This window comes from Planococcus citri, chromosome 4 (assembly GCF_950023065.1).
Source record: "Planococcus citri chromosome 4, ihPlaCitr1.1, whole genome shotgun sequence".
Lineage (NCBI taxonomy): Eukaryota > Metazoa > Arthropoda > Insecta > Hemiptera > Pseudococcidae > Planococcus > Planococcus citri.
In genome coordinates this window covers 64,083,102-64,108,155 of record NC_088680.1, presented here as the reverse complement: position 1 = coordinate 64,108,155, position 25,054 = coordinate 64,083,102, and the positions used below count along the sequence as shown (strand labels likewise).

The 25,054-nt window shown below is 32.1% G+C and overlaps 1 protein-coding gene across 4 annotated transcripts in view; it reads right to left on the bottom strand.

The window, feature by feature from the left end:
• rols (rolling pebbles) overlaps nt 1-25,054 on the bottom strand; it is a 163,936-nt gene that overhangs the window by 133,555 nt on the left and 5,327 nt on the right. For 2 of the 4 annotated variants that reach the window (XM_065364256.1, XM_065364260.1), the window contains exons 1-2: nt 12,698-12,949; nt 6,778-7,198 (exon numbers count right to left, since the gene is read on the bottom strand). The exons of 1 other annotated variant lie outside the window; for it this stretch is intronic. In XM_065364256.1, the coding sequence (XP_065220328.1) occupies nt 6,778-6,841 (64 nt within the window). In that variant the 5' untranslated portion in view covers nt 6,842-7,198; nt 12,698-12,949. Of the gene's footprint in view, nt 1-6,777; nt 7,199-12,697; nt 12,950-25,054 lie in introns of those variants that run through there. One more of the 4 variants, XM_065364261.1, reaches the window with a different exon arrangement.

The following is a 25,054-nucleotide window of genomic DNA, read 5'->3' as shown; positions in this document are numbered from 1 at the left end:
AAATTCTACTTTTCATTTTTTTTTACAATCCATTAGCTCTTTTTTTGCAACTTTATTTATTTTCATTCCATTTTGAATCATTTTCTTTTGTTTTTGACCATATTTGCATTGTTTTAACACTTTCTGATCATTTTTGAATTGTTAAGAAAACTTTTCCTGCATTGTACTAATTTTTTTTTTTTTGAAAACTGCAAGCACATTTACATACAACATTTTATAGACTTTCCCCCCGATATTTCAAGTGTTTTAATCGCTATTTTTAATACTTCTCGAAGTTTTTTTTTTTTTACAATTGACTTACTTATTTAAAAATTTGTGGGAGGAGAATGTAATTAAGGCGCATTTTAACCCTCTTCTATGGTTACACTCGGAAAATGCACTTGTCCGCGTCTGCAATGTGGGGGGGGGCGCACATCTCATAATCGAACACATTACTTTTGTTGATTCTTGATATAATTGTATTTCTTCGCATAAATACAATTATCCGCCAACATTATGACCCATGACTCTTTCCTAAGGAGCCTTGTGAACCAATAGTAATTCACGATTTAACAGGGATCTTGATATTGTGAAACACGAAGTCATAAAATAATACAGTAAAAGCTCGTTATAACGCTTTCAGATATAACGCTGATTTCGTTATAACGCTGATTCCTTCTGGTCCCTTGACATCCCCATTTAAACCGATGTAAAATTAATCGCGATATAACGCTCATGAGCGATTAAATCGCGTTTTAACGCTCTAAAATTCAGAAAAAAATCACATTTTTTCATAATTTTAGTAACAAAAACCCAATTTTTTGTGAAAAAAAGCTTACTCATGTGTAAAAAATTATCACTTTCTGAAAATTTTGACCGCAACAACAGTTTTTTTTGCAATTTTTGTAGTTTTGATTTTAAAAAAAGCAAAAAAAAAAAACGTTTATGGCAAAATTTTGCCAAAAAATCATTTATATTATTGTAGCAGACCTCAAAATCAAAGTAAAATTTCAGATTTTTTCATTTCCACCTGGAACAGTTGTTCAAATTCAAAATAAAGTTCTCGTTTCCACTTCTTTTATAACGCTTTTTTCGCTTTAAAACGAGAATTCGCTGTATAACACTAATCAGCATTAAAATGAGACTTTCAGTTATAACGCGCTTCGGCTTATAATGCTCTTTTTCTCCGGTCCCTTGAAGAGCGTTATAACGAGCTTTTACTGTACTTACATAGAATGCCGTCATAAATTGGTCAGGTAGGAAGCCCTGGTGATAGATTATCTCAGGTATATATCGTAGCAGGAAAATTATGACATCAATTAGCCAAATAATAAATTCATGTATTGATAACATAAAGGTGTAATATCATAGGTTGCTCAAATCAGATACATGAATGAGTCTTCTATAATTAAATGATAATTATAATATCTTCTAGTCAAATGCGTAAATAATGGAATGCGTAATATGGTGGCAGGCTTTCAATGTTTTCAATTGCAAAGTGAGCTCAAAGCCAAAAAGCTCATTTACAACCCCCTGTTGGGCTCTTGGTTGAGGACATCGTGTTCTCTGGATTGCTGTGTCTACTGACAAGCTTATAACCCCAACACCCGAGTGCTAGTTACATTCCACGTTCCTCATTTATGATCCTTCATAATCATAACTTGTATCCCACCATACGGTGGAGATACGAGTATAAGAACACATAAAGCGTGACTCAGTATGTTGGTCTGGGAAGGATGGGATAAGTTCCAAGTGTCCTTAGAAAGCATATCCGCAGCATAAATTCAAACTTGTAATCTAGACCACCTAGGTCTTTCACTGGGCAGCAAGAAATTGAGAGTGTGAGGAGGAACGCATACAACAACTGGAACAGCTAGTGTGGTGAGTTGTTGGAACTAACAACTGAGAAAAAAACGCTTGTGCAGTAGCTTTTATAGACAAAAGTTCAACGTAAAAGCGGCAGGGATGACAGATATTTGGCGTAAAAGTAGGGACATAACTGCGCGTGTCGTGTATATTTCATTGGCGGCAGCAAATATGATGTTGTATTGTGGAAGGGTTGAAGAGTCGCGAATGTTTCTCACGTCTGATGTCACGAATACCTTATAAAATTATGTAGAATCGTTCATTTTCTACCACCTATAATGGAAAAAGTATAATCATTTCTACCACTACAAATTTTCAGTTTTTTTTTTTGTCATTTTATCAATTTCTGTTCCATTTTAAATTATTTAAGTAACTGTTTTTGATGATTTTTGAATTCTATAAACACTTTTTTTTTAGTTTGTTCTAAGAAATTTTTCATGCAATTTTCAGAATTTTGTATGAAAATTTGAATCACTTTCACAAAACTTCACTAATTTTTTTGGATACATCAAATGTTTGAATTTGTGCATTCAACACTTTTTGAAGCATTTTTCACTGTCTTTTCAAAAATTTTCAAATTTTTTTTTTTGATTTCAACTGTTTTTTAAACCAGTTTCATAATTTTATAACATTTTTCATGCCATTTTATGTTTTTTTTTTTGTAAATGTCGTTTTGAGCTATTTAGGTTACTTTTGATCAATTTTGCTGTCGTTTTCAAACACTTACCTAAACTTTTTCCAATTTTGATCATAAGAAAAAAATTTTGGATCGCCAAATTAATGCAGGTGTTAGTTGATCCAATTACATCAGAATTCATCTTCTGATGAAATTCATGGTAAATTTGAATCTAATATCGTTACCTTAATGCCGAATCCGAGTATGTCCATCCAAAAAAACATCGTCGTTTTGCGTCACTGATAAGGCTCTGGGAAGCCCTGAATTGAAAAATTTGCATCGGAGTGCAGCTAAAATGCACCACCGAAGATACACGAAGCTGACCGATGTTCAATCAGAACTCAACGAACCCTTCCGACCATATCCGAGCCTTATCAGTGATGCGTAAAATCGTCCTTTTTTTGTATGGACATACTCGGATTCGGCATTAAGGTAACGATATTGGATCTTGAGTTTTTTTCTTAAATGTTGTGCTAAACTATTTAAATTTTAAAAATTTGTTGACCAATTGTGACGGTAGGGGATGCGCCCACAGCTTCCACCTAGAGGGAAGATGTGTTCCTCCGGAGTGGCAGCACTGACGAAGTAGTGCACTCTGTCGGATTAGTTCGAGTATAGCCACTCCGCCATTAGAGACGTTACAATACGTTGAGTATATTTTCACTGGTGTTCCTATTCGGATGCATTTCAGAGCTTCCACTTGCAATCGATATTGCAAGTGCTTTTTTTAATAATAGCCTAGGCAAATAGCGGGAAAAAATGGGTGAACCCAGACATAATTGGGATCAAAGTTTTTTTTTGCGGATATTGTCTAGGATGCTGTGGTGAACAACATACTAAAAGCCCCCGCCCCTACCCCTCGAGCTAACCCCCCCACAGTGGATCAAAGCCCCCCAAAATCAGTTTTTTTGACAAATAATTCTGAAATGTCAACTTTTGAGTAAAATGAGCACTGATTATTTAATCTCCTCTCAAATACCTATCAAATGAGCTATCAACCAACTCACTAGCCCCAAGGGAGGTGGCGCTATGACCCCTAAAAGTGATGTGATTTCAATAAGTTCAAATTACATGACTTTGGAACTTGGAACCTGTTCTAATCGATCAAATAAAGTCAAACTTGGGGAATGAGATTCTTTTGGGACATAAAGTCGACCCCTAGGGTGAGGAGGGTCAAATTTGAAAATTACGGAAAGGTCATTTTTTTGGAGGGGCATAATATGGCCCCAAATGGATGAAAATGGTCCAAAATTGTATCATTGGTCAGTACTCCCATTGTGATCAACATATCCAAATTTCAGCTTCCTAGGTCATCCCCACTTCTTTTAAGGAGGAAAAAACCGAAAATAGGGGTAAAATGAGGGTTTTTTTACCTTAATTCCGCCTTAAATGGGGTGGGGATGACCTAGGAAGCTGAAATTTGGATATGTTGATCACAATGGGAGTACTGACCAATGATACAATTTTGGACCATTTTCATCCATTTGGGGCCATATTATGCCCCTCCAAAAAAATGACCTTTCCGTAATTTTCAAATTTGACCCTCCCCACCCTAGGGGTCGACTTTATGTCCCAAAAGAATCTCATTCCCCAAGTTTGACTTTATTTGATCGATTAGAACAGGTTCCAAGTTCCAAAGTCATGTAATTTGAACTTATTGAAATCACATCACTTTTAGGGGTCATAGCGCCACCTCCCTTGGGGCTAGTGAGTTGGTTGATAGCTCATTTGATAGGTATTTGAGAGGAGATTAAATAATCAGTGCTCATTTTACTCAAAAGTTGACATTTCAGAATTATTTGTCAAAAAACTGATTTTGGGGGGCTTTGATCCACTGTGGGGGGGTTAGCTCGAGGGGTAGGGGCGGGGGCTTTTAGTATGTTGTTCACCACACCATCCTAGACAATATTCACCAAAAAAACCTTTGATCCCAATTATGTCCGGGTCAAATTGCATTTTGCCTATGCTATAATGTTTGTGCGTTTTATTTGTAATTATCATAATCGGTTTTATATCAGAGATGTTTACAATAAAACTTGTCACATTATTTGCGGTCTATGATCTATTTTGCGGTGTCTCGTCACCTTTGCTGATTGATATCTTTCGTAAGGATATCGGGCAAGTTTAGGTTTCCTGGGCTTACTATATGTAAACGTGGCTTGGACTTTCCCTCTGACAACCAAGGACTGTCCCCCACACCACACAATATTTAAAACAGTTCGAACATTTAACGATTCTTGAGCAATTTGCAGGTATAGATTTTGCTTGAAAAAATGCTGTCAGTAAACTTAACCTTTAAGTTAGAAATTCAGTAAATAATTTTCAAAAATCCAATCTTCTCTCCTGAAATCTATTCTACATAAGTAATTTGTTGAGAATGCAGGAACTTTGTAATATATTTATAAAATAAATTATTCTCATTACATTTTAAACGCAATCGCAAGCATAGAAAGCATTTCTTTAACCAATGCAAAAAAAAACTGAGCATATTTCCAGTTTTCCATTCTATTCACCCTTCTGTTTAAAAAATCTCCAGACTATACGCGACTGTCTTTTCAAAAGATTCAATTTCAAAAAACAAATACCTTATATTATAACGTCGTCTTCCCCTAACTTCTGGAGAATTTCGAAGAAAATAGCAATAAGGAATGAGAAATATTCTTATACAAAACTTGCCACAACATTGGTTATTTTCATTTTTAATGCAAAAAACATGGTTAATCCGTTAGAGGGCTGTTTCGCCAAGTTTTCTCTAATCCCCTTCACTGATTGACGAATTCCACCCTCTTTAATAAATATAACTTTTCCCTAATGGGTTTGTATACTCATCGCTTTATTGCATAGGACTACGATGAAAAAAAAGAAGCGAGCGGATAAATTATGTTTTTTACATTTAAATATTGATTTAAAAATTAACATTTTTTTTTTTTGCTAGGTTGATAATTAAGCATCTACCTACCTACCTTGAATTTTGTTTTGCAGTTTGGGTATATATTGATGGAAAATAACAAAACTTGGGTTGATTTTTTTTAATATATACAAATTTGTTTGATAGTTAATATGTTATTTTGAGGCATATTTTCTTGGTTAATCGAGTTGAAGTATGCTTAGAGCATCTCTCAAGATGGTCTATTTCTGTCAAATGCAATTTTAATCGTTTTTTCGTGTTTTTGATTTTTTTTTTCTAATTTTCATAATTAATATTCAATTTTTTTTTTCATATACCTATACTTCTTTTCAGACTAATTTTGTTTTGAATTTTTAAAAGTATTATTAGCAATCTGTTCCTAAATTAATCGATTCATTCCCTAAATTGCCTAAATATACTACGCAGTTTCCTGGTAATCATTTTGAACTCACAATACCAAAAATTATGATCCCTTTTCAGGTCCTTTCGAATACATATCCCTGACAGTGAGCCTTCTGCTTCTCAAAACCCCATTCAAAAAACAAATAACTCAATTTTCACACACCATCGAACCTTTCAAACTCTTACTTAAGAAGAAACTTTCTTAAAAAATATCGATTCTGTAAATCATCCTGAACAAAAATCGCTCCACCGAGTGAAGACTTTCTAAACCCCAATTTTCTACCATTTTTGTCGAATTTTATTCAAATTTCACTCGAAGTTTATTCTATTACATTACCTATCTATAACGTATAACATACGATACGATTCTATAAAACCACGATATCGTAGTATGGAAATAACATCTAAAATAAGCCATTCGCCCTTCAGGCGAATTTACTTTTCACGCTCGTGACCACATCTCTTTTTCTACTCGTTTATTGAATCGGACAGTGCAATGGAGAAAATGTGTATAAATTCGTGCATTAATACCAACCAAGTTAGCTAAAAAGTTATCCCATCGTAGTGTATTACGCTGACGGGCACCATCGAACATCTCAATTTCACCATTGCTCATTGTTTTAAAACCCAAACCGACAAAACAAACAAACAAAAACTCCAGCAATACGAATACGAGTAGTAGGTACGCGAATTATACCAAAATATATAGTATCTCTAGACTCTAGTGAGATGAGACACAGTTGGAAAAAGAATTTTCAAAAGAAATATTGTTCTAGATCGCAGATAGCGCGACGTACTGTAATATAAATTATGATCACTGTCTAGAGATGGTTTCTTCTCACACCCATATTATGTACAAAAGTTAAAAAAATATATCCCTTGAAATGTTTAAAGGTACAATACGTCTTTACTCGTGCATTTGTTTAAAAGTATATAAATAACATACCTGCATTAATAGCTGGCCAGAAATCGTCGTCGTTGAAATTCCTCTCGGCGTCTCCCACCGGCATTTTGATCTTTTTTTTTCAACGTAGATTTTTTTTTTGTTGTAGGTATTCTTGAGAAACTATAATACTATACTCATCGAGTCGTACTAGTTATATTATGTTGAGACCGCAAACTGATTGTGAGTTTATAATATGTTTAACGCCTTCGTCGATAATCAGGATAGCGGAATTAAAACGGATTAACCTTTTACTCTCTTAACCAATTACGACGTTGTTGGAACGATTGGGATTGGTGGTGTCTAGTTTCCTTTCTGCTTTTGTTTTTCGACGACTCGGACTCGGAGAGCTCGGAGACCGTAATTACTCGTAGTTGACCATCGTCGATGTACACGTAGCGTATAATGAGGTTATACGTTCATGCTGAAAAATTAATTCCAACGTGTTTCAGATTGATGGTAAGATGAGCTTTGGCATTTTTCTACCTCATTTTTATTCTAATTAACCAACTCGAACATCTTCTTCGTATTAGTTTGATTGTAACCTGAAGCGTAACGTGATTATATGCCTATGAGAACTCGTAGTAGGTACCCTACCTACCAACCAACTCATCAGCTCGAGCGTGAAATGCAAATTTCCATCGCTATTATAGTTTACAAGAAAATCATCTCTTCTAACCACATATTCCTATACCTATATAATGATTTCGTATCATTTCAAAAGCTTCCTAATTGTGCCTTCGAAGCATTTGAAAATTTTTTCAAAAATACTCAGGAGTTTACTACACTCTCAACTCCGAACTTTTCAAGTTTATTTCACATATGAGAACTTTCAACCATAATGACCTTGACTTTGTTTCTAATTTCTATACTGTTTTTATCAATAGGTAATAAAAATAATACCTGCACAACAATAGTACAAAATGATTCGATGACAGACGTAGACGTAACCTACATCTCTCTGTACGGATGAAAATAGGTAGGTACTTGTTAAATGCTGCAAGGGTGACCAAAATGTAATTACATAACCTTTCATTTCATAAAAATAGAATCACTAGTCATTGTATTATAATACGTGATGTAATTCGAAATCAATCACAAACATACTCATTACCACGTCTCGTAAAACGAACAAAATAAAACTGAAATCATTTTCATTTTCGCTGACATCAAAAAATACGAAGTAATTACTCGTATTCTGAAATTTTTACGAGACTTTGTAATAGTTTTTAAAACGTATTTATATGTCGTCAAGTATAGCAGAATGAATAGCTCATAGGTTTGAAATTTAATCAATTTGAAAGAAAGTGGGACTCAAACTCCACGAAATGTGATAGTTTTCTGATTCATTACATGATGAATGAACTCGTGGAAATTTTCCAAGGGGAGGGGGACGAGGGGGGAGAAGGCTGCTTGTTCAAGATAGAAATAGATTGTTCAAAATATTGTGCATCATTCATTAATCGAAAAGAGTATAGAAATACAACTTTTTCCCACTCCCTTTTTTGGGAGAGGAGAGGTGAGGTGAAGAGAGTAATTTTCGTCCATTTTCAGTGATTCCTCGATAAATTTCTGAAACGTTGGAAATTCTACTCAAAAATCTTTTATCCATCATTTTTGAATTTGAAAATTGTTTGAAAAATGTTCGATTTTCTAAAAAACAAATTTTATCATTTTCAGCTGTTTTGGAGTTTTTATCGAGATTTTGATTTTCTAAGTGAAGTTTTGAAATTCAGCTTGAAATCCTAAAAATTTATTTTTACAATTAAAAACTTTCCAAATGCTGATCCAAAAAAAAAACAAAAAAAACAGTTATTTATTTTTTAACCATATAATTTTGCTGAAAAAAAGAGCTGAAAGTGGTCTAATTGATTAAACGTCTTGCAAATGATAAAATTGGGGACTGAAGGGGACTGGATGTGAAAAAAAATCCTTATGTCTGAATAGCTTTTACTACATTTCAGTTTCTTGTATGTATGTATTTTGAAATAAAAAATCTGGTCAAAAAATTATCTATGAAATTTTCAACAATTAGATGGTCACTAAAATAGCAACAGGCAAATGAATTTTTTACTCGTTTGTGGATTACTGAAATTTATGGAGAAAATATAAATATTGCTAGAAGATCTAGATTGATGAAATTTGCCTATGAAGCTTGAAGCTGATTAAAGACAACCTAATTTTTTATAAAATGTGCTCACTGAAAAATGACTTTGGCACCTCTTTCATTTCCAAAGAAATAATCTTTGTGGTTTTTGAATTTTCAAAATTTGCAACAAAAAAAACACAAAATCATAAAAGTGGCTAGAAATTTGATGTGGTTGGGGAGGGGAGGGGATCTCGAAACACAGCCTGTCCAGAAATTCTTAACAAGCAGGTGGGGCTCGCCAAATGAATTCTTCATGCCTTTGAGTTGATTCCAAAAATTTATGGGTAAAATAGAAAACTTATTGGAGGATCCTGATCTTTGACATTATTTTGTTTTTGAAATGGATTGAAAATTAAAATTCCATGAAATGTCCTCACTGGAAAATTATTCGAACAAATTCTTTAATTTCTATAAAAATAATCTTTGTGAAATTCTTATCGAAATTGCTAAAAATCAAAAAACTCGCGAAAGAAAAGCTAAAATTTTGGTAAATGGAGGAAGGGAGAGAGGGGGAGGGAGAGGAGGTCGTGAAACATCGAAAATAATCTTCGAAATTTTCAAGCTAGAAAAATGGTTGAAAATCGAAAAAATTTATAAGCGGGAGGGGGGGAGGGTCTTGAAATATAAACTGCTCAGGAATTTAGTTTACTTTGAAATAGAGTAGTTCAAATTGATATTTCAATTTTGTGTGAATTTTTGAAAATGGGGAAACATTCCAATGCAGCAAAAATTTCTAGCAAAAAAAAAAATGAATTTTGAAGTATGAATCCAAAAATTGATTTATTTGAAAAAAGTGAGCTCCCAGGAGCGATCTTGATCACTTTTGAACCAAAATATGGAGTCATTTAGAAAAGTTTGATTTTTCTCCAGTGCTTTGAAGATACGCAATTTGTCGAAAAAATGTTGTATTCAACTATGCCTAGCAAAAAACTTGATTTTGTTGTAAATTTGATACTGTGAAGTTAACAGGGCAGGTTGCAATTGCAGATTCATTTTTTCCTAACTCAACAACTTGAAAACATCTTTTTGGAAAATTAATTAAAATGTTACGAAAACAGTTAAAAATTACTAAATATTGATAAAAAATAAAAAAATGACAGACATCGACTTAAATTCCGCAAAATTGTTTAAAATAGTGATTAAATAATGTTGAAAATTACGAAATTAAATCGATCAAAATCAAAATCAGAATTCATGAAAATTACCAAAAATTAATGATTTTTTTTTCAAAATATCTTGAACGTTATAATTCAAGTGTCATTGACATTTGACATAAAAAGGTTGAAAATTATCAAAAGTTGAAGAAGCAGAAAAATCTTGGAAAAATTTCACAAAATGACTGAAATCATGAACTTTTTCTGAAAATTATGCAAAAATCAACTCAGGTAAATCGTCATAAAAATCCACGAAAATTCTACCTTAAATTCTGATATTTTTGCGAAAATTTTTTAAAAATTGAATAAAGTGTCATGAAAGTGATTGGTGCCCCAGTATTTGAAATATTCAAAAATTCAAGAACACCATCGCAAAAATCCATAAAATGAAAAGAAGTAGGTGAAAATTACGAAAAATCGATTCAAATTGTCTTGAAAATCAATTAAAACAGCTGAAAATTCATCAACTTTTGCAAAAATGCCCATGCAGGTGATTAAAAAGTTGAGGAAATGGTAAAAAAATCACTAAAAGTGGACGAAAGCATGACATTATTCGAGGAAAATTCCTTAAAAATGCTTTGAAACAAAAAACCTGTCAAAAGTTGATCAAAAGTGGCATAAAAATTCGTAAAAGTTGCCAAAAATTGAAATTTTGCAAAAAAAAAGATTGAAAATTTAGTTGAAATGTCATGAAAAAAAATGAAAAATGGCCCTAACAGTTGATGCAACTTAGCAACACAGTACGTCAAGCTGGAGCCGAAAATTCAACCTTTTTTTAGACATTCTTGATCGGCTAAAAAATGATTCGGGTCGATTTGGGGGGAGGGGGAGAGGGAGACATTTAACACATGACCTAATTTTTAAATTTCAATCTCAAAGATTCAATATATTTTTGTTGAAAGACTCCTTCCATTTTCAAAAATTCGTCAAAAATTGAAAAATCAATTTTAAGAGTTCAAAATGTGGTTCTGAGGTGAGATGGTGAGACGTGAGAAAAGTAGGTATGCTTTTTTCACTAGACAAAGTTTCAGCTTACCTAATCAGAGTTTAGAGAGTGTTTTGAAAATTTCCTATCATAATATTGTTGATTGAGCTGCAATTTTTTCCAGGCAGGAGTCACTTTTTAATTCAAAACATTTGAACTCTGTTTTTTGTTCAGTAAGTATCTTAAGACCTATGAGAATCGCCCTTTCAAAATTAAATTTAAAAAAAAATGCTAAAAAATGCCTCTTTTATTTGAAATAATTACGACTCAGAATTTTAAATCAACCTTATTTATCAATTTACCAAACTAATAGGTCAATTCAGCGTTTAATTATATTCCAAGATAATACACCTGATCACAGAGTTGCAATTATAAATGAATTTATTGCTCAACCGGAAACAGCTCGGGCTCTTTAGAGAATTTTCTGATATGCAAACCTAACCTGTTTATACAATATTATAATTATTATGCCGTCGTGCGATATCTTTCAAAGCTTATCTACCTTTTACGCGAGAGATGTTCGATGAGAAATTCATTCAAGTATAGAAATTTCGCGAAATTAATTTTTATCAATGAACGAATACTAGCGTATCGGCGCCTTCATCTTATACAAATTATAATATTACATCATGTGGTGGTAATGCAGGCGTAATAGACTGTAAACTTGGCCTTTAGAACCTTGAAAATGTTACCTACCTACCTACCTACCTACCTATGTCCTATGATGCTCCAAAGGACCTGAATTTTCAGCTTTATAAGGGACGAGAAATATAAGTTCGCAGATGAATTTATTAAGGGACATTTTGAAGCAAAATCTTCTCATTAATGTGAAGTTTGTCTTCATTTACTAATTCGGGTACATTTTGATGACTTTATGATGGAATGAGATCATTGAAAACACCCCCGTAACATCCTGAATTCTTCAAGTAGGTAAATGGGGAAAAAATCCACTTCATATTTTATCGTAAGTATACGAAGGCGTTATAACGAGCAACTGTATTTATGGAACCAGTATTGCGTAAAAAAATGGCAAATTTACATAAAAAATTTCATCACATTATGACAATGCATTCTACTCGTATTTACAACTTCCTTCTCCTTTTAAGTAGGTATATTCGCGATACTAATGAAACATCCAAGACAACTTTCTTGTTAAACGAAAAATGACTCAATATGACCACATTTGCATAAGAAGTGCATAGCATAGCTATGGCTATAGCTAAATGACATCAGAAATTCTAATTCCATTAACCTTGTAAATTCCCAATTACACACCTGATGGCAACTACATTCAATTTTTTAACCATCCGCACGAGCTTTTCATCACAAAAGCTGCCAATAAACGAGAAAACAAAACCTATTAATTATCTATCGCTACCTTTTGCTTTTGTATAATACGAGTAGGTAAGTAAAATCGCATCCAGGTGAAAAAATGCGCGAACAAATCATAATCAACCTTGAAATTCGTCTATTCAATTCTTTTGAATGGTGAAATATTATTCAACTTCACGATGAACACAGCAAACAGGTTACAATCAAACCGAATAGAAAAAAATATTACACAAAAAAAACACCTTAGTGCGTTTTAATAAAACAAAACAAAAACAAAAAAAAATCACACAAAGCGAATCTTACTTTTCAATCACGATGTTGATTAAAATTTTCACACTCGAATAACATTTAAGTAGGTAATAACTACCGATCGAACACTCGAAAATATTTCACACTGAATCACTAAACAATTGCACAAAATTGAAAATTTTTAATTAAAACGAAAAATAACGAATACGAAAATTACTTCGAAAACGAGAATATCCGAGAACGAAATTTTACAACACAACAGCACGTCTCATTACCACTTACTCTAAACGAAAACAAGTCTGGGCGTCTAGAATGCCGGCGATATAGGATAACGACTTCACAGAATACTGAACAGTGTTGCCAATACGATTTTATTTAATACTCTTGTGAGACGAAACACCAGCTTAGGGAAGGTTAGGATCGAGGGGGAAGATGCTGCGGTGATCGTTGATCGATGTGATGGATATTGTGCGAATATAAAATGTGTATTCTGACACGTACCTACGTATAATTATAGGTATTAATTGACTACTAAATTTAGCAATTAGTAGATTCACATTTAACATTGCGTAATAAAAATAATAGCTTTATGATTTTTTTCAATATTTACCGATATACCAGGCATTAAAATAGGATTTGGTAATCGGAATCAATGCTAAGAGATAATTTTCTTCGCTAATTTTAATTAGACACGTGTGTACTTTCACCTGTTGAATTATTTCATTAGTTTGGGTAATAAAATTCAACATTACTTTTTCAAAACAATTGATTTTGGTATGTTCACATATACTTAATATGTTTTGTATGTTTATGGGTTTTGAAGACATGAAAATCAACATTTTTCATTTATCTAAAATTGATGCTGAATCAATAATACCTAACTAAAGTCATACTCTGGTTCAATATCAATAACAACATTGCCTCAGTGGAAGAAGGTAGAAAACATGAAATGATTTTAGGTCTATTGCAAAATCTAAGCTTTTACTTACAGTGGTGTTTGGAATGATTTTTTTTTCAAATCAATAACACTGTCTTGCTGTAAGTTTTGATTTCTTCAAAAATGCCAAATATGGCGAAAAATGTCACCTTTTGTAAAAATTTCTAAACGTCTCGTTTCATGCTAAAAATGGCTAAAAATTCTTAATTTTTGCAAGAATTCCAGAAGTTTTGCTTTTTTGCCATAAATTGCCAAAGAAATCGTAAAAAATGATGTATAAATTCTCGATTTTCAGTGAATGTTATCAAAAAAAATTAAGGATTTTGAATATTATTTAAAATGCTTGCTTTTTTGTCAAAAATCAGTAAACAAAGTATCGTTTATAAAAATTCTCGTCAATTCCGCAAAACGACTGTCAAAAAATTCCTTTTTTTCCCAAGTCCAAACTTTTTGCCAAAAACTGTCAAAAAATATCTTTTTTAAAAAAATATAATTCCCAAAAAATCCTGATCATTGCTAAAATTGTCAGTCTTGCTCTTCAAAAATTAAAAGTCCAAAAGTTCACCTTTTTTCTATAAATGGTCCCAAAGTGTTGTTTTTTTGGCAGAAATTGAATTAAAGAGCCTTCCTATCCCTAAAATTGTCAAAGTGTGCTTTTTGTTAAAGATTGTCAAAAATTCTCACTTTTTACCTAAATCAATAAAAATTGTTAGTTTTTCGCAAAAAACCCAAAAAGTCTCACTTTTTTTTGAAAATGGTCCCAAAGAGTTGTTTTTTTGTTAGAAATTGCAGAAAAGGACCTTCCATTCCTAAAGTTGTAAAAATCTACTTTTTGGCAAAAATTTTCAAGAGTTCTCACTTTTTATCAAAGTTAATAAAAATTGTCAGCTTTTCGCAAAAAATTGAAAAAGTTTCACTTTTTTTAAAAATGGTCCCATAGAGTTGTTTTTTTTTCAGAAATTGCAGAAAAGGATCTTCCGTTCCTAAAGTTGTGAAAGTCTACTTTTTGCCAACAAAATTATCAAAAATTCTCACTTTTTAGCAAAATGAATACATCTGTTGGTTTTTGCAAAAAAAAAGAACCAATTCAAAAAATTTCATTTTTATCTGAATAGTCTCAATTTTTTTTTTGTTGCAAAAATTGCAAAAAAGACCTTTCCACTCCTAAAATGTTCAAAGTCTGCTTCATGCCCACAATTTTCAAAAATTTTTCAATTTTTAGCAAAACGAAATTAAAAAGTTGTCTTTTTTTTGCAAAAAAATCCAAAAAGTTTCACTTCTAAACTTAAAATGGTCCTAAAGAGTTTTTTTTTTTTTTTTTTTTTGCCAGAAATTGCAGAAAAGGACCTTCCATCCCTAAAGTTGTAAAAGTCTACTTTTTGCCAACAAAATGATCAAAAATTCTCACTTTTTAGCAAAATGAATAAATCTGTTGGTTTTTGCAAAAAAAAAGAACCAATTCAAAAAGTTTCATTTTTATCTGAATAGTCTCAATTTTTTTTTTGCAAAAATTGCAAAAAAGACCTTTCTACTCCTAAAATGTTCAAAGTCAGCTATAAATGCCCACAATTTTCAAAAAATTTTTCAATTTTTAGCAAAACGAAATTAAAAAGTTGTCTTTTTTTGCAAAAAAATCTAAAAAGTTTCATTTTATCTTAAAATGGCCCTGAAAAGTTTTTTTTTTTACCAGAAATTGCAGAAAAGGACCTTCCATCCCTAAAGTTGTAAAAGTCCACTTTTTTGCCAACAAAATTATCAAAAATTCTCACTTTTTAGCAAAATGAATAAATCTGTTGGTTTTTGCAAAAAAAAGAACCAATCCAAAAAGTTTCATTTTTATCTGAATAGTCTCAATTTTTTTTTTGTTGCAAAAAAGACCTTTCCACTCCTAAAATGTTCAAAGTCTGCTTTATATCAGTGTTGGCAAAACGAAATCAATTTCGTTTCGTTTTTCATAACGTTATGTAAAATGGAACAGCAATTCGTTTCGTTTCGTTTTCGTTATGTCTCTGATTTTTTTTCGTTACGTTTCGCGTTATGCCTTTTTCTATTTCGTTTTTATTTCGTTTTGCCTACTTTTGCTCAAATTTTTTCGTTTTCATTTCGTTATGCTTTAAAATAACGTTATGCCTTATGGAAACGTTTTACCCTATGATAACGTTTTGCCTTACGATAACGTTTTGCCTTGTAATAACGTTTCTAGAGTTTTAAAACAACTTCTGTGAAGTAATCATTGCATATTACTTGCAAAGAATACTATAAAAAACGAAAAAAATGTGGAACAAAACGAAAAAAAGGTGAAACGAAAGTAAAGAGAGGTGAAACGAAATGAAAAAAAGGTGAAACGAAACGAAAAAAGGTGAAACGAAAAAGTAGGTAAAACGAAAAAAAAAACGAAAAAAACGTTTTGCTTCTCGAAAATCCGTCTTCAAAACGAAAATTTTTGAAACGTTTCGTTTTCGTCATAACGTTATTTTCTTGGTCTGTATTTCGTTTCGTTTTCATTTCGTTTTCGTTTCGTTTTGCGTTTTTTCCGGAGGTGAATGCAAAGATATCTACGGAGGGCGTGGCTTATCTCCGCCTTTTTTTAACGTTTTACGAAACGAAATAATTTCGTTTTGCCAACACTGCTTTATATGCCCACAATTTTCAAAATTTTTTCAATTTTTAGCAAAACAAAATTAAAAAGTTGTCTTTTTTTGCAAAAAAATCCAAAAAGTTTCATTTTATCTTAAAATGGTCCTAAAAATGTTTTTTACCAGAAATTGCAGAAAAGGACCTTCCATCTCTAAAGTTGTGAAAGTCTACTTTTTGCCAACAAAATTATCAAAAAATCCCACTTTTTAGCAAAATGAATAAATCTGTTGGTTTTTGCAAAAAAAAGAACCAATCCAAAAAGTTTCATTTTTATCTGAATAGTCTCAATTTTTTTTTGCAAAAATTGCAAAAAAGACCTTTCCACTCCACAATTTTCAAAAAATTTTCAATTTTTAGCAAAACAAAATTAAAAAGTTGTCTTTTTTTGCAAAAAAATCCAAAAAGTTTCATTTTATCTTAAAATGGCCCTAAAAAGTTTTTTTTTTTTTACCAGAAATTGCAGAAAAGGACCTTCCATCCCTAAAGTTGTGAAAGTCTACTTTTTGCCAACAAAATTATCACAAAAACCCACTTTTTAGCAAAATGAATAAATTTGTTGGTTTTTGCAAAAAAAAGAACCAATCCAAAAAGTTTCATTTTTATCTGAATAGTCTCAATTTTTTTTTTGCAAAAATTGCAAAAAAGACCTTTCCACTCCTAAAATGTTCAAAGTCTACTTTATGCCCACAATTTTTAGCAAAACGAAATTAAAACATTGTCTTTTTTTTGCAAAAAAATCCAAAAAGTTTCACTTCTAAACTTAAAATGGTCCTAAAAGTTTTTTTTTTTTACTAGAAATTGCATAAAAAGGCCTTCTTAGCTATTCCTAAAATTTTCAAGGTCTATTTTTTTCCTCAAAAATTGTCAAAACTTCTCACTTTTTAGCAAAATGAATAAAAATTGTCAGTTTTTTGTAAAAAATCCCCAAGTGTTGCTCATCTTTTTCTAAAAAAAGGTCCCAAAATGTTCTTTTTTTTCAGAAATTACAGTAAGGGACTTCTTATTCCTAAAGTTGTCAAAGTTAGCTTTTCGCCAAAGATTGTCAAAAATTCTCACTTTTTGGCAATAATGAATAAAAATTGTCATTTTTTTTCCCAAAGAAAATCCAACAATTCTTATTTTTATTTAAAAATGGTACCCGAAGTGTTCCTTTTTTGCCAGAAATTGCAACAATGGTCTTCCGATCCTTTTGCTAAAATTATCAAAGACTGATTCCAGGCAAAAAATTGGCCTCTTTGCCAAAAATTGCGAAAATTCTTTCTTTGTTGCTGAAAATTCTCACTTTTCTTTACGAAAAATTGCAAAGTACTCTTGACTTTTCAAAATTAAAAACCACAAAGTTAATTCAATTTGAATTTTTTTTTAAATCATTTTTTTTTCTGCATTGAAATGTTTTGCTCACGTTTTGTGAACTTTTAGCCACATCACAGTAAAATGTCAAAAAAAAAGGCTGTCGTAGGTATCTTCGTTTATCACATTACATATAAATATTTTCGAGTACCTACTTAAATATTTTCGAAAAATTGCTTAAAAAGGAGGGGGAGGGGGAAGAAAATGGAAAAAATTTCACAATATTGAAAAAGGTATATGGGCATTGACATTTCTGATTCTGAAATCAGTTTGACTCTACAATTATACATAAGTTATCAAAATTGATTTTCAAAGGACACTTCAGGCCCAAAATTTTGAAAAATGCAATAATTATGAATTTATGACTTTATGAGCATCGAAATATGGGTATTGAGAGAACTGATCCCGATTCTGAAATCTGTCTTACCTAAAAACCAAAATTATATTATCTTTCCCTATCCCCCCTTTCTCCCCTCGGAGGAGACTTGAATCAAAAATTGAAAAAAAAAAAAATGCTCCATGAGTTGAGTATCAAATTATAGGTTTTTGGAACACTGATTCTGAATCTGAAATCCGTCTAAACCCAAAATTAAAATTGATTGCATTTTTTTTGTTGTCATTTTGTGCTTAAGCTTTTTTCTGTGAGGTCCAATTTTGTTTTTAAAGTCAACAGTATTTCAAATCAGAATCAGTGTCTTCGAAAACCTATAATTCAATAGGTACCCACATTGCATTTTTCGAAGTTTTGTGCCTTGAACTTCAGGTTTTGAGTCTCGTGAGGGGGGGGGGACTCACCAAATGGATTTCTAAAACAGAATCAGGACTTTTAAGAACCTAAATTCGAGATACTCATATTGCAATTTTCGAAATTTTGGGCTTCAAGCTGCCACCAAATTGATAGTGAAGATTGATACCTAAGTTCCAATGTATTGAAAATCATTAGAGAAAATCACTTGAAATGATCTTTTGACCATACTGAAATGTGTCAAACAATGAGTACTAAAACTCAATCAGAGAAGTTTTCACTCAACTTGCAAATTCAATCCAAACCCAACACTCTCCAGATATCGGGGACACCCTGTATAATCGAAGATAAAACTAAAACCACGATTAAAAATCGTAATTTATCATTTACGAGTATCAACATTCGCAATCGCAACGGATACAGAAGATTAGAAAGTTTCGCGATCAAAATAAAAAATAAATACCTGGACCTGGACCTGGACTCGCTGGACAGAAATAGATATCTCAATCAATTGACCATGCAGCCGCAACACTCATTCGTCAATTTCTTGAAAGCTCGTACTTCGCAGGCCCGCAGTACCTATGAAGACCTACACTTGAAGAAGAATAATATCGGCGGCCAAAGCAGCTCATAAATATTCATCTTTTATTGCCTCTATATCGGCTCGTAAAGCTGTGGAAAAACGAGCTCTGCGGCGAGCACAAGTATGACCGTTATCTCGTTACGTGTTCCAATGTATTTTTTGCCAGGGAAAAAAATGGTAAAAAAAAAGGAAGCAGGAGTCGAACCTGTCAGATGTTCGTGCATGCATCCCTTGAGGATTGTAAATATTTGGGTAAGTATATGGGCATGGTAGGTATTCGTTTAAAAAGCAATTTTTAATTGAAACGAATAAAAATAGCATTTCCTGCGCGAACCACGGAACGATTTTAAAAGTCGAATTGACATCAGACGAGATGATAAAAGAGTACAGAAATAGGTTTTTATTTAATTATTAGCTGCTGTACGCGACTATCCTACCGACAAGTTTCCTAATTCGGTTTCAACCTGGCAGCCTGAAGCGGTTTCAGGTTATATTTCGTATGGTAGAGACTATAAGGATTGTACACGGTTCGCCATTAAGTTGTTGAGATTTTGTCGAGTTTCACTAGATTTTCATCTATACGAATAGTATACGTAGCATGACCTACGTCATTCATTGATTAATCATATGCACGTCTACGTACGTATAGATCTATCAATCCTCATTTTAATCTCTACTGTTTTACGTACGATAGACTTCCATGTGATGAATATTCGACTAGGAAGAAAAATTAGTCGATTTGTCAGAAGTCTATAAGCACCTGGTGAAATTAAACATTGAAAACAGTAGGTAAAATTTAGATACAGTTGCATGTTGATTTTCATTTGTTAAGGCAGGGGCGCCCCCCTTTATATGATTTTTCAACTGTAAAGTCGTGAGACTTTCGAGATATCCTGTATTGTAAGTTCAAAAGGCCGGAAATAGGATAACATTTGATGTTAACGAATGAGCTCGATGAATTACTTAGGTACCTAGTACCTACTCGTATAGTCGTAGGTTGAATTATTTCGCCATTTTTTATCTCCAAGTGTAGATTTAGATTTAATTGTTACACGATGAAGAATCAATTCATCTTATATGTAGGTATAAACGGTCTGTTTGTTTTTGTTTTGTTTCGTCGAACATTACATTTCATTCATTCATCTGTTCGAATGCGATAAAGAATTTAATTCGAATATTATTTATCGCTTATCGCTACTCTCAATCACTCAACAGCAGTTCTCTGGGCGGATTTCCGCGATAAAATAGTTTTTTTAAAATTAATTTTCGGTGCATTGTACGATTGTGTAGTATAAGTCAACGATATAGAGGCTCAAGCCTACGTACGTATTATTGATGTAAAAGATGAAGTTTTACCCAATGGTATTTTTATTGTATGTACGATTCGTGTGTATTACAGTGTGGGGAGGGGGAGGGGGACTGAGGGGACCTTCACGTATGATTTCTTCATTTCATGGTAACATTAAACCAAAACTATGTTATTGAACTACATACATATTGACATTGTAGGTCTTTTTTATGATAGATATAGGATAGGTATAGGTAGTGTGCCTATTGAACCAAAATACTGACGCAGTGAACAATAATTTAACAGAATAACCACTGGATAGGTCTAATCTTAGTTTATTATTATTTGAGATGAACTATGCGCTACGTAGGGTAATACGTTGTTGTTAGTTTTTTTTTTTAATAATGGAAAAAATATGTACAGATGTAAGATGTAAGTACTATAAAAGCATTCTGCAGGGGATTCGTTTTATTTATTGCTCCGGTTACCGGTTTACTTAATTACTCATATCGATGGTCATAGATATATCTATAACGATGAAGACGTTTTCTTTTATGTTATTGGAAGCTTTCGAGATGTGTTCAGGACTTTGATTGTAAAATATATAGGTATGTACATTGTACAAGTACTTTGTATGAAGGTAAGTATTTTGTATTTTTTTAAAAAACTTATTGTCACGAATTGAGTCAAAATCTCGGCTGGTAGGGGGAGAGGAGGGCTCAGCGATTTCATTTCCGGTGTCAAATTTTCCCCAGCATTATCGATTCTCCTAAAAACTCCTCATTTTTTATGGCTCAAAATGATGGTGAGACCAAAAAGTAGTTATCAAAATGTGCATTTTTTTGGTGACCTTTTCTGACTAGTGTGAGACCGCTGTGCACGAAATGACGAAAATCATGTCCAAAGGGTATCCCCTGGTAAAATAGATGGAATGTCCCTGCTCTCAAATTATTGAAATTTTGATGAAACGTTGTTGGGTACCTTCTTCCCATAATCCAATCCCTCGAATCCCATTTTCCTGAATACCCAAATCCTTAAAATCCCATTTCCCAAATTCCCAAAACTTTATTTTAAAAAATTAATTTTTTTTTTTTCAATAATACTCCTGAGAATAATAATTGGATGAGATGTGGTCTGGTCAGATCTAGCCCGATCAAAACTGTGATCTAAATATAACCAGATTTAATTGAATGCGCTCAAATTTAATTACTTAGATCTGAACAAACATCTCCGGATATACGGTCAGTTTTTCGGTCTGACTGATATTTTTTTTGAAATGAGAGGAACGGAGGCCGAAAAAAAGATTCCAATAAATTTACGCGTTGATGTCAGTATGTAAAAAAAGTCCAAAAATTGCCACCCAATCCTGATTTTTTCGTGTTTATTTCGAGAAGTAAAAAATAATCATAGAAAATTTCAAACTCTGATCAAAATTTTTCTTTCAAGGCTATGAAAAAAAAAAAAAAAAAACGACTCGGAGCGTATTTTCTTTATCAATTTCAATTTTTCTTTTTGACTCCGAAAAAGTATTTTTCATTTTAAAATGTTCGTCAATAAATTTATGAGCAAAAATCAAGCCATTGCTCCATGTCCTTTTTTTGGAAAATTTTCGATATTCTCAACACCTGGAAAACTTCTAGTAAAAACACATTAAAAACAACGGAAACAATTTTTATCTATTTACAGGGTATCTAACAGGTAGTGAAAGTTGTGAAAGTAGTGAATTTTGTCAAAAAAGTACGTAGTGAAAAAACGAAAAAATTCAAATTCGTTTCTTTTTCTCAATCTTTATTCCGTAAAAAAGAGCTCATTTGTCGACTTTTGTAAAGCTTGAATTACACATCTTTGAGAGCTTTTGCCCCCTCTTTATCCGCATAAAAAACTGATTGTTCAAATTCAAGAAATGTTCAAAGGAAGCTTGAATCAGAAAAATGAAACTTTTTTTTTCACTTCTTAAAACATGAATTTTAGAAAGCGTTTTTTTTAATTTTCAATTTTTCAACAAAAAAAAATCATCATTTGAATTTCAAAGTTTTGAAGCAAAATAAAAAACTTGTTATACATAATTAACTCGTCACACAAAAAAGCATCGTTTTTTATGTATTTGCCCTCGCTTCGCCAGGGCCAGTTTGTTTTTCTTTTCCGCAACAAATTCCAGACTTGTAAGAGAAATCAAAATTTTTATTTTGTACGTTGTATAAATATTGGGCAAAATTGTACCTTTCAAATGACAAAATTGTTATTTTATACCTTGCTTATTCGCCATCTCACTTCGAAGAATTGGTATAATTATTTTGTTTCCCAAATGTCGTTCAAATTTTTCATTGAATTTTTGTATATTTTTGAAAAATTTGTTATGTTGAAAAAAGTTTTTTATTCGCCCAATTTCATTACATTAGCAAGTATCTTAAAGGTGAAAACAAAATAAAAAATTAAAATGATAGATAAGTAGGTAAAATACAATTTTTCAGTTTTTGATTTTTTTTATGTTTGGGAAATTTTGGGGCGTTTGAAAACATTTCACCAAATTTTTCACTCGGAATACCTGGTACTTAATTAAAATTTTTCCAGACCCATGAAATCTACTTAAATTTAATTTTTGTTTGAAAAATTAATTGAATTGATTTGGATTTTTTCCCTAAAAATATAATAGCTATTGAGCACTTTTTGTACAACTGAAAATAAGTTTTGGTCGATGTTGCGTGAAATATTGTAAAAAGTTTGAGGAAAGATCTATTCTTTTTACACGAATTTTTCAACTACATATTTACAATCCAGATTATAGATTATTGCATGACATCTAAAATCTGCAGGATCATAAGCCTGTTACAAATCCATACAAATTCCAAAGTCTGTCCAAAATCCGATATCAAATCACAAAAAATCCAATTTTTAACTGAGAAATGAAAATTTTCAGCGTTGAAATGAAACCTCAACCGATATAGAATTTCACTACTTCTGTAAGTACATATATGTACTTTCATTTTATTTTCAAGGTCATCAGCTCATCACAAAACAGATACTGATATCAAAAATTTTAAATCTATTCGAAAATCTACCCCTCAGTAGATTATAGTTTTTGAAAAATCCAATGAAAATTCATTCAAAGAAAATTTTACAGAAGGAGTCAACAATTGTACAAAATATTGTAAAAATTAATTACCTAGGTGCCTACATCTTGAAAACACAAAATACCTACATACCTGTATCATTTTAATGACCAAAAAAAGCAGGAAAAAAAGCATTAAAATTGATAAAAAAATATCAAACAGTAATTAAATAGTTTTTGTCAAATTTCACTGAAATTTCGTTGCTCTTTAATATCTTTTCATGTAAATTTTTTTCAGTTTTTCAGATATAATATTTCATTACTTTTCTGTGATTTTCACTGATTTTAATGCTTTTTTCGTTTTTTAAATCGAAGCTTACATATTTTCAATATCTCCATTCATTTTACCACACTTATTGAAAGAAATCAGTTTTTGGTAAAAATAGTGGTTTTGATGCTTTTACCTAGGACTTCTGCTTACCTAGAGGAGATTTCAACAATGTGTTATGATGATGCTATTTTTCCAACTATTTGTAGGTACTTATTTTCAAGTTTTACTGCGATTTCATTTCAATTATTTTGTCAATTTAAAGAGATTTGGGAATTAGATAATTTATACCTAAGGTTATAATTATTCAGTTTTGACATTTTTTTTTTTTTTGAGAAAAAAAAATTAAAAATTGTTTATTTTGAAACTCAAAATTGAGTTGCCAAAATTGTTTTCAAAAATGGGCATTTTTTTATTATATAAGTAAGTAAGTTAGCACGTTTTCTCATTAAATTGAAGTCGCTGAGCACGAAATGACTTCAAATTCCATCCTAACTCATGGTTCTCAAGAATAGACTACCTAACGTTTCGAATGGACACTGGATATGACTCGAGAACCTAAAGTTTGTCAGAAAACACTTTTTACCCTACCCAATTTTCTATTTTCTTGAAAATTGAAAAAATTGCCAAAAATGCAAAATGGTTGAAGCACGCATTTTTTTTTTTTTTTAAAGAAAAACACTCTTTGTCGTGAATTAAGTCATAATTTTGACCTCAGGATTATTTATTTCTGGTGTCAGATTGCTACCGTATTGGTTTGTGGCAAGCCGTCCAAGGGGTCACTCCCCCCTGGGAACAAGCTCGCATCTCATTTTCAGGCTACCTATACCTACATTATTACAGTCAATGTCAGTAAACAACTCGTAAGTACGTAAGGCTGAACTGATATCATAATGAAAAATTCCATAGCGTAAGTATACGACGTAAATATTTACGTACCCTATAGTTTTATCCACTTATCTAATATGGAAACGTGGTATAAAAGCAGCGCTGTGCAGTGTGCACTGGTTACGCCATAATAATTGTTAATTTGAGAAGAAGAAATCTGCATAAAATATATTCGAACGTACGTAATATCGTGTTATGCAGAAACCAGATTAAACGCAAATCGATGTACGCCGTCATTACGCCTGTCCACAAGTTTGTTATACTCTTTGAAGAGCCGCTACCGTATCACATTTTTCAACACGAATTCACTTTTGAAACGCATTACCGCGTTGACATCTACATGATGTATGTGCAGAAATAAAATGGCGAATTTCGATTATCACGTTAGGTGTAGAGGTAGACTGTAGAGGTAGGCTATATTGGATTGTATATCGTGATCTAAAACACTCTCTACCTATCTAGAACACTACAACTCCAACTCTCGGACATATTTCACACTTTTCTATTCCCATTTACTCGTATACTCGCGCGTACATGTAATAATGATTCCATAAGTGAATGGGGCAAATATCCAAGCACGTATAAGTATAAGGGCGGTGGGTAATT